At 37.0% G+C, this 14,999-nt stretch overlaps 1 protein-coding gene across 1 annotated transcript in view; it reads right to left on the bottom strand.

Annotated features, from left to right (window-relative positions):
* The window catches only part of FH (fumarate hydratase), a gene marked incomplete at its 5' end in the record, with an annotated part of 10,693 nt that extends 89 nt beyond the window's left edge, over positions 1-10,604 (bottom strand). Inside the window, 9 exon segments of the mRNA XM_009871070.1 lie at positions 1-56; positions 554-707; positions 2,267-2,394; positions 3,591-3,794; positions 5,893-6,058; positions 7,019-7,201; positions 8,093-8,269; positions 9,637-9,747; positions 10,470-10,604. Coding sequence (XP_009869372.1) covers positions 1-56; positions 554-707; positions 2,267-2,394; positions 3,591-3,794; positions 5,893-6,058; positions 7,019-7,201; positions 8,093-8,269; positions 9,637-9,747; positions 10,470-10,604 — 1,314 coding nt within the window.
* Positions 10,605-14,999: the final 4,395 nt, after the last annotated feature.

Here is a 14,999-nt window from a genome sequence, read left to right as displayed (position 1 = left end):
TAACGTCGTGCCTTCTTTGTGCGCAGTTTTAGCAATCTTGGCTGCTTTGTCATATCCTGGAACAAAACAAAACAAGTGAACCATTTGCAGTTTCAAAAGATTTGGTAGAGGTGAGAAAAAAGTGGGACGCTTGGCCTCCAGAGAATTAATTTGCTATACGGTGCTATTACTGCTTAATTCAATTTGCAGTAAATGCGAATGTTTACGCCAACTCCTCACTTAAAGTGAAGGTAAATCTGTTATTCTGATCTTAATGCATTTAGATCAATGTTTTATGTGACTTGTTACTTTAAAAAAAAATCTTGTAATCTTTCAGTTTTCATTATTGCTAGCAGTCAGATCAGGTACGCAAATTCTCCCAATTTTTTTTTTTTTTTTGACTGCAGTACAGCCTCTGCAAGGAGATGGTGATGTCAAAATAAATTAACTTTTTGCCCTGAGTCATGACTTCGTCTCCTAAACACTGTGGCAATACAAACAATGTATGCAAAATAACATTACCGCAAAATATTTCAATATAATGTTTTGAGAAGCTTCTGAGCCTCAAACCTACCTATATGCGGGTTCAGGGCTGTTACCAACATCAGAGATTCACTCATTAGTTTGTTGATCCTGTCTGTATTGGCTTGGATTCCAACTACACAATTGTCAGTGAAAGAAACACAAACATCTCCAAGAAGTCTTGCAGAGTTTAAAACATTCTTAATCTAACAAGAAAAAGGAAAAAAAAAAAGGAAGAAAGAAATCCCATTACATTCAACACTGATAGTTGCAGAGTCGGGCACACAAGTTCATAACCACTGCCGCCCCTGCAATATCCACGCCTTTAATGGGCTATTTGTAGAAAAGGAGCACAGTGAGAGCACACTCTCCTCCTATACAGCAAGTTGAGCTCAGCCACTCCCATTTAAAAGACTTTGCAAGAAGCACTCAACAGAGGAAGAGCTCTTGCATAAAGACAACCATACTATGTATAATCATTTTGTTATAACAAATAACGAAGTAAAAAAATACATAAAAGCATTTAGTTCACTGTCACTTTCCCTCTCAGGTACTGATCAAGAGAAGACAACTGAAAATACAAAGTACAATAATGTCCTCTACTTTGACAATCCATAACATCAAAATTTATCATCTGCTAGTTACATCTACTGGCTGTTCAATATGACTTTTTTCTCCCCCCCTCTTCAAAATCAGATGCTATATACTTAGAAGAAATGTTCAGTTTGGTGAAAAAACCCCTTATCTTAGGCAGACAAAGCAAGGAAGAGATGAACACTGATTGTATTACGAAATTTCAATTTTCTTTCAATCATTTCTAAAAAAAAAACACCCAGTATCAGTCAGTATAGGCAGTCTAGAAAAATAACATGCGACATGCTGCTTACTTTGTGCCTCTTATTTCTAAGACAACAAAAATGTAAAACGTTTCCTTTTACTTCTGTTTATTATCAGGATCTTTTCTCCAAGTGACCTCAATTCTTTTCAAACTATCATCCCCACCCTAACCTCTATGCTATTCCTTCAACATCTTATACACAGTTCTCCACAACCTTCTCATTCAATGCTTTTGTTTATATTCTTTTCCTCAGTTCCTCCTCTGTTTATTTCTCCTTCGTTTTAAGAAAAAAATGTAGATATCCCAAAGAAGAAAATAATTCTTATCGCTTGGTGTGAAAACATGCAAATTTCAGCACAAGGTGATTTGTAACACCAATTAACTTGACATTTTTTATTAAATATGCAGAAGCAGCAGTATGTGTCTTGGTGTACCCTGGTCACTCTGTAGCAGGCAGATGTTATTTTTAAATACAGAAGCCTAAGATGATTCATTTACATGACTCACTATTTTACATAACTGACTGGCCAAAAGCATGTAATCCTGTGGTATTGCACAGTAACAATTAGTAACAGATTGTTGCTAAAAAACAACAACTATTTTTAGATAAAATACCAAATTCTCTTTGGCTTTGGACAAAATTTAGTCTCAGATTGTGCTTCTATCTCCCTACTTCCTTAGTGATGATTAGCATACATTGTTAAGTTAAAAGCTTATCTGCATAAAAGCTTTTCAAATAAAAAACCTCTTCAGTTCCCTGCCAAAATAACAAGGACTTGGCATACAGAAGAATAAATTTTGTTCCCACAATTTACTAGCTTCTCTGGTACTTGTATTGACCAAATACTCCCTGAGGTTCTTCCCCTCATAAGTGATTATACAAATCATGATTTAAGGACGTACATATCTAAAACTTTATGAACTTACCATCATGGGTTTAAAAACATTCAGTTCGAAGTGTCCATTGCTACCTCCTACAGTAACAGCAACATGGTTTCCCATAACTTGGGCTGCCACCATGGTTACAGCTTCACACTGGGTAGGGTTCACTTTTCCTGGTTGTGGAAAGGAGAGAAGAAGGTTACTAAAGAAGAAAGAAGAAAAAAACAAAATATAACCTCCCCCACCAAACAAGCAAAACCCAGCAGTTTCCTCATTTACCAAATCACATTTAACAATAGATGTTTTGTAGGAGGTAACATGGCTTGTTCATCTGTAGCTGTGCACCACAGAAAAGATGTAATTTTTATAAATTATATTAAATTGGCTGTACTATTCCAGCAAAGATCTTTTAAAGCAGCTATGGCTGCTTTAGCAATCTACCAAGACACTGAGAGCTGGATCAAATATGCATGAGCTGTTAATGACCACAGTTCTTAATACTCAAGAGATTATAACCTGTCTTCACTCATCTGAGAAGGGATTTCTGGTAAAACACTACCAAATCTCAGTCAGCTTCATGGAGATTTTTTTTTTTAATATTTTTTTAAATTACTTGTAACAGGATTAACATACTATGTTTACTTTGTCATTAAGAAGAAACTAAAAATACCCAGCAACAAACACCTCAAAACTCAAACCAAATTAGAGTGACCTCCTAACAAGGAAGTTTTATGTTTTATTTCATTTCTATAAATAATCCTAATAAGAACCTCCGCTGCCTGCGTTTTTTAAAGCCAGATATGCTCACAACCTGTTTCTTTTAAAATTTATCATACAAGAAGAACATGCTCAGAATAATTTTGGATGTACAATATTCATTTATTCATACTCTTTAAGGAGAGAGGCAAAGAATTCATTCCTTTCTTATCCGCCCATACAATTGGGTGATCGCAGAAGGGGAAATATGAGTAGGTAACACTAATCGTGCTAGGAAGTAAAACAAGAATTCAATTCACATCACGATACTGCTACACTTTATAGAATACATCACTTAAAACTTGTTTCAGAAAAGCCTTTACATGAATATTGTAGAAATCTGGCAATTCTAAAAGAAGGTTTTGAGAAATATGCCTGCATTAGTAAAGTCATACGTTTACAGATGCTACTGTCCCCCACTTACTTGTCAAGACACAGCTTTGCAAACAAGTATTTTTATGAACACAGATTTTAGTAAAATGTGAGAGAAGGTAAAAACTGACAGAAGTGTTGAATCATGGACTTACAGATGGTCTTTGGTAAATATCTGTTAAGAGTTAGTGGCCCAAAACAAAGGAAAGAGGCAATTTTTCTCTGTATGTTTGCTCTGTACCTGGCATGATGCTGCTTCCTGGTTCATTTTCAGGAAGGATGAGTTCTCCCAGTCCAGAGCGTGGTCCAGAACCCAGGAAACGAATATCATTAGCTATTTTCATCAGACTACATGCCACTGTGTTCATAGCTCCACTGAGTTCAACTAGAGCATCATGAGCCGCAAGAGCTTCAAATTTATTTGGAGCAGTAACAAAAGGCAAACCTACAGGTAGGTGGGGGGAAATATTAAAACATGTGAGACACTTCCTTGCAGACGAAAACCAGATAATCAAACACATAATTAGCTCAATTAAAAAAAAAAAGTAAATTACACTGTAAGATTATCTCTCCTCTCCAGAATTTTCCTCGCAGAAATATTTCTTAAACAGATTAAATTCAAGCCAAAAGACACAATAAAAGTCACTAAAACACAAGAGAATATTAAATTTGAGCATCTACCCACAACAAATTTAAGCTTTCATACTGTGTTGCATACTAAGTGTTGCTGCGCACCATAGTATTTTCTGAATGTCAGTCTCCTAAAAGTTACCCCAAGGTTATGTATTTCTTCCATTAAATCACATTACACTCTTTAGATTGTCCAATGACAGGACAAGGGGCAATGGATACAAGCTGGAACATAGGAGGTTCCATAAAAATATTAGAAAAAACATTTTCCGTGTGAGGGTGACAGAGCCCTGGCACAGGCTGCCCAGGGAGGTTGTGGAGTCTCCTTGTCTGGAGACGTTCAAATCCCGCCTGTACACGTTCCTGAGTGACCTACTGTAGGTGATCCTGCTCTGGCAGGGGGGTTGGACTAGATGACCTCTAGAGGCCACTTCCAACCCCTGACATTCTGTGATTCTGTGACTCTTCCTCTCAGTTATGAAAACAGAGGTTTTTGCAGTTCAGTGCAGACATTAGGATGAATAAAAAGTACTCACAGTGGAATTAGCTAAAGAAAAAAGATGCATACCAGTATCGCTACTGAAAGGGAACAACAAAACAGACGGAACGTGTGAAAACTGATTCAGAGTCAGGATGATGCCTGAAACTGTCACCAACAGCAAGAGCACAGGAAAAACAGAAGCAACAGCTTTGTTTATGTTAATCAAATGCCTGAGATTTAAGGCTAGGTTCCGTAATGAAAAACATTTCTTCAGGGCTTCACCCTGGAAGAAACGTCTCAGGCAAATTTTATTAGTGGTAATGGATATAACTAAATATGTGTGCAGGGGTGCTGACTGTGGGCTGGAATTCTGCCCCACAGAACTACTGGTCTGAGCTTCCACTGTGGGTTTAAACAAGAGTAGCATAACATCATTTGCTAGAGAAATAGCAGAATTTCCACTTTGTTTTGCAGTTCCTGACGAACACCAAAATCCCACCCAGTTTGCACAGCCTTCTGAATTGCATAGCTGCCTTCTCAGTTGCACAGATCATTCCAAACTACCCGTTTTGCCCTTGGCAATAAACTTCCCCTATAAGAACATGTGAAGCTTCAATAGTCTGCCCTGCTTGTTTTAAACTCATACAACCTGCCCGTATGGTAACATCTAAAAGCTTTCGAGATGGAAGAGCTTCTTAACACCACCAATGGCTTCTTCAAGCACCAAAACAATCCCTGTCCTGCTTCTCAGCAGCTGTTGCTTTTGACATGTTACCTTTTCCTGTCAGGGTACAAGAAAATCTAGACCCTCTACAAGACAGTGAATAACCGAGCCATTAAAACTAAAATACAGCTGCAAAAGCAGTTTCAGGTTTTACAGCAAATTTAAGTGAAAGATATACACATCCATTCTGGGGTCGTTTTTAAAACCAATACTGTGACACAGAAGCACCACCTCACAGATCAAAAAAACTCTGTGGCTCTGTAAGTTAAGCTTTAAGATCTACAAAGACAGCATCAAAAATCAGACAGCTAACTTATTTTTTTTTCACAGAAAAACATGTAGCGGTTCTGGGAGGTCTTTATTCTCTTCCTTTGTGCCAAGTCACTGCAGACTGAGTCAGAGGAGCAGAGGTCAAGACAGAAGCTGGGCTAATAATAGAAGCTCGAAACTGTATCCATGTCCCATAAGCCTTGTTGAGAAAAACGTGGCAATTTCCGTCACCTTCAGTGCACTGAGTATAACTACAAAAATACACCCCCAAAACATTCTAAATATATGCGTATAAAACACAGCATTAACAGAAAGTTTCTCATTAAAATACAAGGACAATTTGAGAAGCTTGTGAGAAGTATGGAAACTTAAAGATTTAGTTTGAATTTGACTGTATGTTACAGATACTGGTTTACCAATAACCAAAACATTCCTCACCTGTAAGTTCAGCCACTTTAGCAGCAACTTTCTCAGCAAACCCAATTCTTGTGTTTAATCCCGTACCGACCGCAGTCCCGCCAGCTGCCAACTGATACACTCTTGGCATGGTTGACTCAATTCTAGCCACACCATATTTAATTTGTTGCACATAACCACTAAATTCCTTTGAAAGAAAGGAGCACAAAATAAAGGAACAGAGACGACAACAACAACAAAAAAATGTAAGTAATTATAAATGCTTCAACATGACTGGACTAATCTCTTTAAAAACTAGAAAACATTAAACTTCACACAAATGCTAAATATTAGCATGTTTTCACTAAGAGGGAAAATTTACATATATCAGAAGACCGCTTTCACAGGATGAACAGTTACACATAAAAGCAACCTACATACATAAAAATGTATTCACAGCTCATCTTTCTCCTCTTTTATCTCAGTTATGTACTTAGCAGGATCTGAATCCAAGGTAAATCAGCTCTCAGAGAAAATTAATGTTCTCAAGGTACAGCTAGAGAAATGGATCCTTGGCTTTTTTCACTTAATTTTAGTTAGTAAAAAACCCAACTGTGCATTCTTGGGAAAAACTCACCAATTTTACAGGGATTTTTATCAGTTCATGTTAAGTTAATTAATTATCAGATTAATGTAAAATAAGCCATTCTTGACAATATGACAACAAATATTTCTATCATACATATATATAAACACAAATGCACAATCATATATCAAAGGATATTTGATCACAGTACTTAGTAGCCTCATGAATTGACAAAACCTCATTTATATAAGCTTACAGATTACAGACTCTCTTCCTTTCAACATCAGTGTAATAGAAGTGTTGTGTTATCTGGTAATGGAACATGATTTAAAAATCATGTATATCTTACTACTGTTAAAAGTAAAACACATTTGGAAAAAATTAATTTATGATGCAGTGATTAGAGTACAGCATCCAGCCAAACTCCAGTAAAGATGAAAATACTCTGACTGAGATTCAGCCAGCTTCCTATTATTTCTCTTGAGCTTGCAACTTAAGCCTCTCCAAGTTTGCACCAGTTTACTCCAATATATTTACAAGAACTTTCCAAATAAATGCATAATAATTTTATTTTATTTTTACCTGTCCAAGTGTAAGTGGAACAGCATCTTGCGTATGAGTGCGCCCTATTTTTATGATTTGGGAAAACTCTTTGGATTTCGCTTCAAGTGCATTCTGTAGCTTCTTTAGTCCAGGTAACAACACCTCATTAACCTCCTGGGCAGCAGCAATATGCATTGCCGTTGGGAAAGTGTCATTTGAACTCTGTAAAGAAAGTTCAAGAAATTTATTTACAACCTTTTCTCACAATTGTTTCTGTCAGATGTATATAAATGGCTTTATTCTCTTTATTTTATAAACAAGAAGGAACTAAACTAGGAGTAAGCAATTTAGGAGTGTTCCACAAGTCAATCTGGAATCAGGAATAATCAGATCTTCCAAATTCCAGTCCAGCAACTCATTGATAAAATCAACTCTTTATAACTACATGCAGAGAAAATTAAAATTGAGTAGATCATTCACAACATTGGAACAAAAAAAAAAAAATAACTAATAGCTATGAGGGACAGGTAACAAAGGGATGGATGATTTTAAAGAAATTATAGGTGATTTTAAAACATCTATGTGTTGCTTTGATAATGTTAAATCTGAGTAAGCGCAAAAGATCAAGAAGGGATAAAACCAAGTCAGTGGCTTAAAATTCAGCTAATCTGAAGGAAATATTACCAGAGAAGTATAATAAAAATGTCTACCACAATCCCTGGGGATAAAAAAAATACAAAAAGCATATTTCATTTGCCAGTTACAGGACTTTAACCACTTCATTATTCTTTCTACATGCTTTATGCAATGTATTATGGAGATAACTACAAGTACCCAACTTATAGAAACTTCAAGACTGTTTCCAGAAGCAGTGGTTGTCACAAGGCCACCTCTGCTCACTACATTATGTGTAAACTTATCTATCATGAATGAGTTCAAAGTTTTTAATCTAGAAAGCTCACACTGTCATTGAAGAACATGGAAAATTGCTGCCAAAGCTGTAAAAGAAGTCTTTTTTTTTTTTTTTAAGCCTAAACAGTGACTGTAAGAGAATTCAAAATTAACAATTAAAAAAATACTTTTGACAAGTAAGTACAAGACAAGTACAATGACCTGGCTTTTGTTAACATGGTCATTCGGATGTACTGGTTTTTTGCTCCCCAGCTGGCCCCCCATTATCTCAATGGCTCTATTGCTGATGACTTCATTGACATTCATATTGGTTTGAGTTCCAGAACCAGTCTGCCACACCACCAATGGAAAGTGATCGTTTAATTTTCCTTCAGCTACCTGTAATGGAAAAAAAAGTGAGAAAAGTTGTTCTACTGGGAAAAAAAAAACAAACTCAAAAGCATAAATTTAAGAATTGTATAGTTATAATTAAAATAATGGTCTCCAATGTATTTGTAAATCTACATATAACAATTGTGCATTTTAAGGGTTTGATGCAATACTAGATAGTAAAAGGGCAAAAAACTTTTGTTGTGCTTTTTGAAGATGCTAAATTATGAAACACAGATAAATACATAATGTGATTTAATTTTCTACAGTCATAGAAAGAGAAGATTTTTAGAAAATATTTTAGGTTATAACCTCTATTTCCTAAACAATGCAGATGATTTTCTAAGTCCCAAAACATTACATCTTTCACAAATTTTAAAGCAATTTGGTTTTTAATCCTCCTGGGAAGGACTAGAGGAACTATGTGCTGGTTCTCCCTCCCACAGTTATTTGCTCAGGTTAGTAAGATCTCCCAGGCAATGGAAATATTTTAAGTAGTTTCTCAATTAGAACACGTAAGGTGCTTCATGGTACTGATTTAGTGTTGTGTGTCTGCTTCAGTTATGACCATCCTTTGGGGGTCACAAACATCAGGTTTTGGACAGTGCTTATGTGTTTACGAACTCCTCACCATCATGGGTGCGCTACTTCCTCTTAGGAAATCATGCTTAACAGCTGCATAGTTTCATCATGATCCCTGGGCACAACCGTACAATAATGTGAACTGGAGGCATTCAGACGTCCATTCCCAATGGGAAACAGTCCTCTAGAGGAGGTCTTTTTGCCAAAAATCACCTATCACACACATGCAGTACATGATATTTGTATAACTGGACTCTGAATTCTCTGTATGCAATTCATTTCTGGAGAAACGTGCTTTTTGCACAGATTTACTAGTATGCTTAAGTCTAAAGAGGAAATGGACTAGTAGCAGAGAAACTTTTTGGACTGCAGATGGCCTTCACATTACCAAGGTGCAATTGCTTAAGAGGCTGGAGACTTCCAAAATAAAAAAGCTTTGTTTGGCATGTCAGACTTCAAGTTAGATGAATGAACTAAGATTCCATTCCCCTTCTTTTTTTTTTTTTATACTGTTCATCTGGCAAGAGTCAACACTATACATGTAATGAGCAGTCTTTAATAGAGAGGAAAAATTGCATTGTTTTTATAACTTGGGTATCAAAATTTATTTGAACATTCTATCCTTTCATATTAAGTAAATGATTTCTCAACCTGATTAACAAAATTTACTAACAATACATGCTTTCCTCTAACAATTTAAGAAATGCAAGAGATCTTCCCTCAGCCTTCAAACTTCCTGTGAAAAGCTTAACAAAAACACAATGACAGCTCTATTATTTTAACTTTGTCCTTACCTCATTTGCTGCCTTTACAATAGCATTAGCAATCTTTGGGTCGAGACCATAATCCTGATTTACCTCAGCAGCTGCTCTCTTCAAGATACCAAAAGCCCTTATAATTTGAACCTGAGACACAAAAGTAAGTTTAAATAGGTATTTATTTATTTTTTTTTACACAAAGGACATTTTAGGAACCTCTAACACAGGTCTAATTCTAAACCAAAATCCTTCTGAACTTAAATCCAGCAGCAGTCCATCAACCAAACCAAAGAGCAATTAGCTCACATGACCTGTGCTCCCATTAACAGTAACAGTTACCCAAGCAGTACAGAAAACAGTACACAGCTCATCCTTTCATTTTAAGTCCAGGTATGCTTTGGGTATCCAAAGACATTACATGCCTTAAAATGAACAGAAAAGGAGAACTGGTTCTGTCTCAGGCTTTCTGAGGGCAAACCACACATACATGGGAAGTCAGTGCATGACTGAGCACATGCACAGTAGTGCTCTGTGCACAGCGACACGTGAAAAAGTAACTTGATACCAACTCATGCTAAACTAAGTATCTTCCATAACAAACTACACAATGCCATTAAGTCTTTCATCTTTAGAAAAATGGAAGATAGGTTTCTATTCAACTTCATTAATAAAAAAACCATTCAGTTTCTTTAAAGGAAACAAAAAATATTTCTAACACAAAAGAATACCTTGCCATGGAATTTCTAACTCTAATTAAAATTCAAAGTTGCTCATATTCCCACCAAAAGTGTAAGAAGAAGGTAAATACCTTCTCTCACATCCAAAACATACTTAAAGAGAAGAAATGAATACAGCTTTAAATTACTTACTGGCATTCTTTCTGAAACACCTCCGATCTTAAAGTTCATTGTAGATCTTACAGTCTGGGCACCATAGTATTTGTCACTTGGGACCTTCAGTTCACCAAAAGTATCATATTCTATCCTAAAAGCCTCTTGACTGGACTGGAGAAAGGGAAAAAGAATATATTTCAAACATTGGTAAACAGCACAACTTTTTGAATGCAGGTACTGTTAAGAAAAAGTGCACAAGAAGGGAGAAAAAAAACCAACTCATCTAGTCATAGGTATTTTTCTAATTGTATCTTAAAAGTTCTAGTCTGAGTACCTGTCTCATTGAAAGTCATAGCTGCTGTGTAGCCTAGCAGACCCACAGGTGCCAGGCAGCACTGCCAGACTTAAGGCCTCGGCTGCCCATCGTATAAAACATATCATCCTGACAAAAGACTCAGTTTCTTCTTTTTGAAGAATTAGTAACTTAAAATTTACAGAATTGGTTTTTTGTTAAAATCAAACTGAAGAACTAGCACAGTATGAATTCAGGTAGCATCCATCCAGTCAACATATATGTAACACAATTCCTGTCTGAAACCCACACTGCACATGAGACTTAAGAAAAATACTGGAAGGGAACTACTGACTAATCCAGTACCAAGTCACTGACAGTTAATGATCTTCTTAACCCTAACAAACCAGGAACACAGTTGCCCTAGCTGTGCAACACAAAGAAACATGTAAGGCAGTATTTCTGTATCACGTATATACCTAGCATGCATTATTATCTAACACTGCCGTACACCAACTAAAAAGTAATTTTTTACTCTCTGTGAAACAACCTATTCATTTGTGATGATGTGATCACATTCACATGCAGCTCAACAAAGATTACTGAACTGGACAGGAAGCGAGAGCAGTTTACTCTTGCTCGCCTCATGCCTTGGTCAGCAAAGTCCAGTTTTTCTGTGAGAAAGGTATTCATGCTTCCCCAGAGGAGGAGATGACCTTCTTGCAGAGTCTTCAGGAAGGGGAAGAAGCCTTTTTTAATTCTTAATCACAGACAGAGTAAAACAATCCCAGATCCACAGGTAGGGTATAAACATATACAATGCCGGGCTCTGACCTAACCATGACCCTCAGAGTTGAGTCCTTGGGACAGCTCTGTCAGAACATCAAGTCAGTGTCGCAGCACAGTGAAAAAAGAAAAGCAAATGTTAAAAACTATTGAGAAAAGTGGAATATATAAGAAGAAACATGGTTGTGCTAGCACAATTCATCTACACCCTGAAGTCTTTCTGCAGATTCAGTTCTTTTATCTCAAAAAGCATATTACTGGAAACAATCCAAAGAAAGGCAATAAAGGCCGATAAAAGGTAAGGAGTAGTTGTCTGTCTTAGGATAACTGACTCTTTAATTCAAAAAAGGGACAATCTGGGATTTAAAGGAAAACTGACGTAAATAAAACCATCAGTAGAATGGTGATGGTATTAGCTGCTCACTGTCTCTTTCAGTACAAGAAATAGGAGCCATAACATAAGGCTAGCAAGAGCCAGTTTCAAAGCAAGGAAAAGCAAGCAGCTTTTCACACAAGTAACTGGCTGACAAAACTCCTTGCCAGCTGATGCTGTGGCTGCAAGAAGCTCACATAAGTTTAGGCAAAGCGAGATGTGCACTTGGAAGAAAGATCTAAACCAGATTGCTATACAGACAAACCACAGGCTTGGGAAATCCCGCAATGTGAAAATAAATAGGCTAGGTCGGAATAAAAGGAAAGCATCACGCACATTTGCAGCTCCTACTCTTCCCTAGGTGTCCACTTTTGAAGTCAGACTGTTCCTCTCTTTTCTTGGTCCATTTTACTTGCTCTTTGTTCGGTAGGTCTCACTCTTCTCAGACAGCAGGACCACTGGGTATTGTGCAGAACAGCCTCTCCAGCAGCACTGACTTTCTGCAGCAGCCTGCTCAGGTCTGCATCACCACGGGTGGCAAGCTGTAGGTGGTAGTGGTATGGGGTGGGGAGGATTTCCAGCCTTTTACTGTCCTACGCAGCATTCCCAGCCCGGTAGAGATGGTCTGCGATCAGGTACTCCAGCAGCCACATACAGGAGACACCAGCCCCTCTTGCCTGGAGTACTCTTGCAGAGGAGGCAGTGCATGTGACCCAAAAGAAACTGCAGCCCAGCCTGCAGACAGCAAAGGTTAGCTCTCACGTTTTTGTCCCACTCCCCACACCTTGTGTTTTGGCTGATGCTCTCCCAGTGACTGAGCCCTAAGAACACAAAGCTTAGTGTGGACCAGTATGACATTCTTAGAGTTCTTTAATCTTCTTTATCCTATTTTAGTCACTTAGCATTCATGTATGTGCTAACAAGAAACAAAACATAGTCAACACTTCTTTAGTATCTTACTATCAAAAACGTTTAATAGGAATGCTTGTGGGTCTTACTGTACATGTGCACATATTAATAGTCCAACAGTAGAAATCACTGATGCATGGTCTGTGAAATCCCTGCTTTTAATATATGTAAATGCCTTGTGTGTATACGGACAATGCGAAGCTTTCCTTAGAGTTGGATAAGCAGAAGTAATTTAGTTCCAAACCCAGTTCTCCGTATCATCAGTGGTTCAATTGCCAAAAGTATCCCCACTGAAACAACATAAAAAAGTTAAACTACTTGTAACCTTTTAGACAAAAAAACTAGCAGTTGCACAATTGACTCCTCAAATTTACATGATTCCAATGTCAACAATGATGAAACCAGATAACTAGGATCAGTACCTTCTCATACGAATACCTTTAACAATGAAATCTTGTTACGAAAGAAAACAAACTACTTCCCTAGCCAATTCCACATTACACACATTCACAAACTCTCATGAAGTTAACAGACTAAGGTGCTTTAGGCTAAATATCATTGGTTGATCAATAGAGTAACAGTTACATTAGGTAAAAAAGCAGAGTAATATTTTTAATACATACTGAAGTAAATAAACTTCAGCATTACGTTCAGACTGCAGAAGCCACTGTCTGAATTTTTATGTAAAAAAAATACGCTTCCCCCACTCCTTAGACAAAATTCATCCTCTTGAGTGGCCTTCTAAGTGGAGGGTCCCAAGTCCCTCATCTAAAGCAGTTTCGGGGGAACCTGCTGTAAAATGGTGCAACAGCAGCACATTTGTATCAACTCTCTGCTCCCCAACCAGTGGCACAGACGCCAAAGAGAGACCTAGCAGCTCTACCACAAGCCAATTCAAATTCACTTAGTTTCTATCATAGCTACAGCAAGTTTCAGCTCAGAACTACTATTCCTCACCTTTACAGGACAAATACGTTTATGGGTTTTTTTAAGAAGGCTGACAAACTGTGCTTTACCTCCCAAAATCCCAATAACCCATAGTCCAAGGCTTCTGGTTATGCAAACATAACTGTACTTTTGCCTTGTTGCAGGGAACGAATCAGCTAGAACGATTGCACCATAACACACTGGAGATACTCAAATGGCAGAACTCCTGAAGTACTCCTTCCCATGGAAAATTACGTTCTGATTTAAGGATGCAGTGATTTTTGGATGTAAGTATTTCAATTTAAAAACTCTTCATTTTTAGCATGTCAAAACCCAATCTTTAAAGGCCAGCAGCAAATGGAATTTGTGCTCAACTGCTCTCTTTTAGCAGATGAAGAATGTTTTACATTTTTAAATGTTGTTTCTCCTTTATAATATCAACTGAATCACAAAATCTGAAATTTATTCTTTAGAAACCAAAACCAAATATTTTAGAACATTCAAGTGAAGAAGGGCTATTATGACCACAATTCTATTTAAAACATCTTGTGCAATTAAGCTTTAAGGCAACACAACAGTCACACTGTAGAACAAGATGCATATTTGATTGTGTCTACACATGGTGTTCCAAAACATAACACCTGCTGCTGAAAAATCTCTGCAAACATCAAAAGCAGTGGGGTTTGGGTTGCTTTTTTTTTTTTAATTTAAATACTCAGTGCTGCATTTTTGGTGGTTCTCCTGGAAATAAAAGCAACAAAGTTTTCCTGCTGGAACTCAAGGGCTGCTCAAGTTTCAAATTTGCTGAGAAATATTTTGCTATAGCTTCTGCTGTTATTTAAACCCAATAATATGACCATAATAATATGACAGGTCATATTTCTGACCAGCAAAGATCACATAAATCACATAAACCACATAATAATCACAAAAATCACATAAATTTCGTGTAAGACTGCAGCCCTTCATAAACACTGGGTCTTCAGCAAATAAATGAAGGCCATGATCTATAAGGCTTTTCTTTGATGATGCCAAACAAAAAAGCAAAAAAGGGTGTAATCTGACAGGGGTTTATGAGTTTTATAGTCTGCTCTGGCACAGGTTTTATTACACAGGTAAGTTTCATTCACTGTGCAGTTTATTCACCTGTTTGGAAGCTTGTTCTTTTAAATGCTATTTTCCACACCGTAATCAATATCACAGATTGGAAAATTTATTAACCAAATTTGTAAAATAACGGATTTATAAAATCCTGAACATCCAACTTTTTGCTGAAATT

Source organism: Apaloderma vittatum, unplaced genomic scaffold (assembly GCF_000703405.1).
Source record: "Apaloderma vittatum isolate BGI_N311 unplaced genomic scaffold, ASM70340v1 scaffold22910, whole genome shotgun sequence".
In the NCBI taxonomy this organism is placed as follows: Eukaryota; Metazoa; Chordata; class Aves; order Trogoniformes; family Trogonidae; genus Apaloderma; species Apaloderma vittatum.
This window is presented reverse-complemented; position numbering and strand designations above follow the sequence as displayed.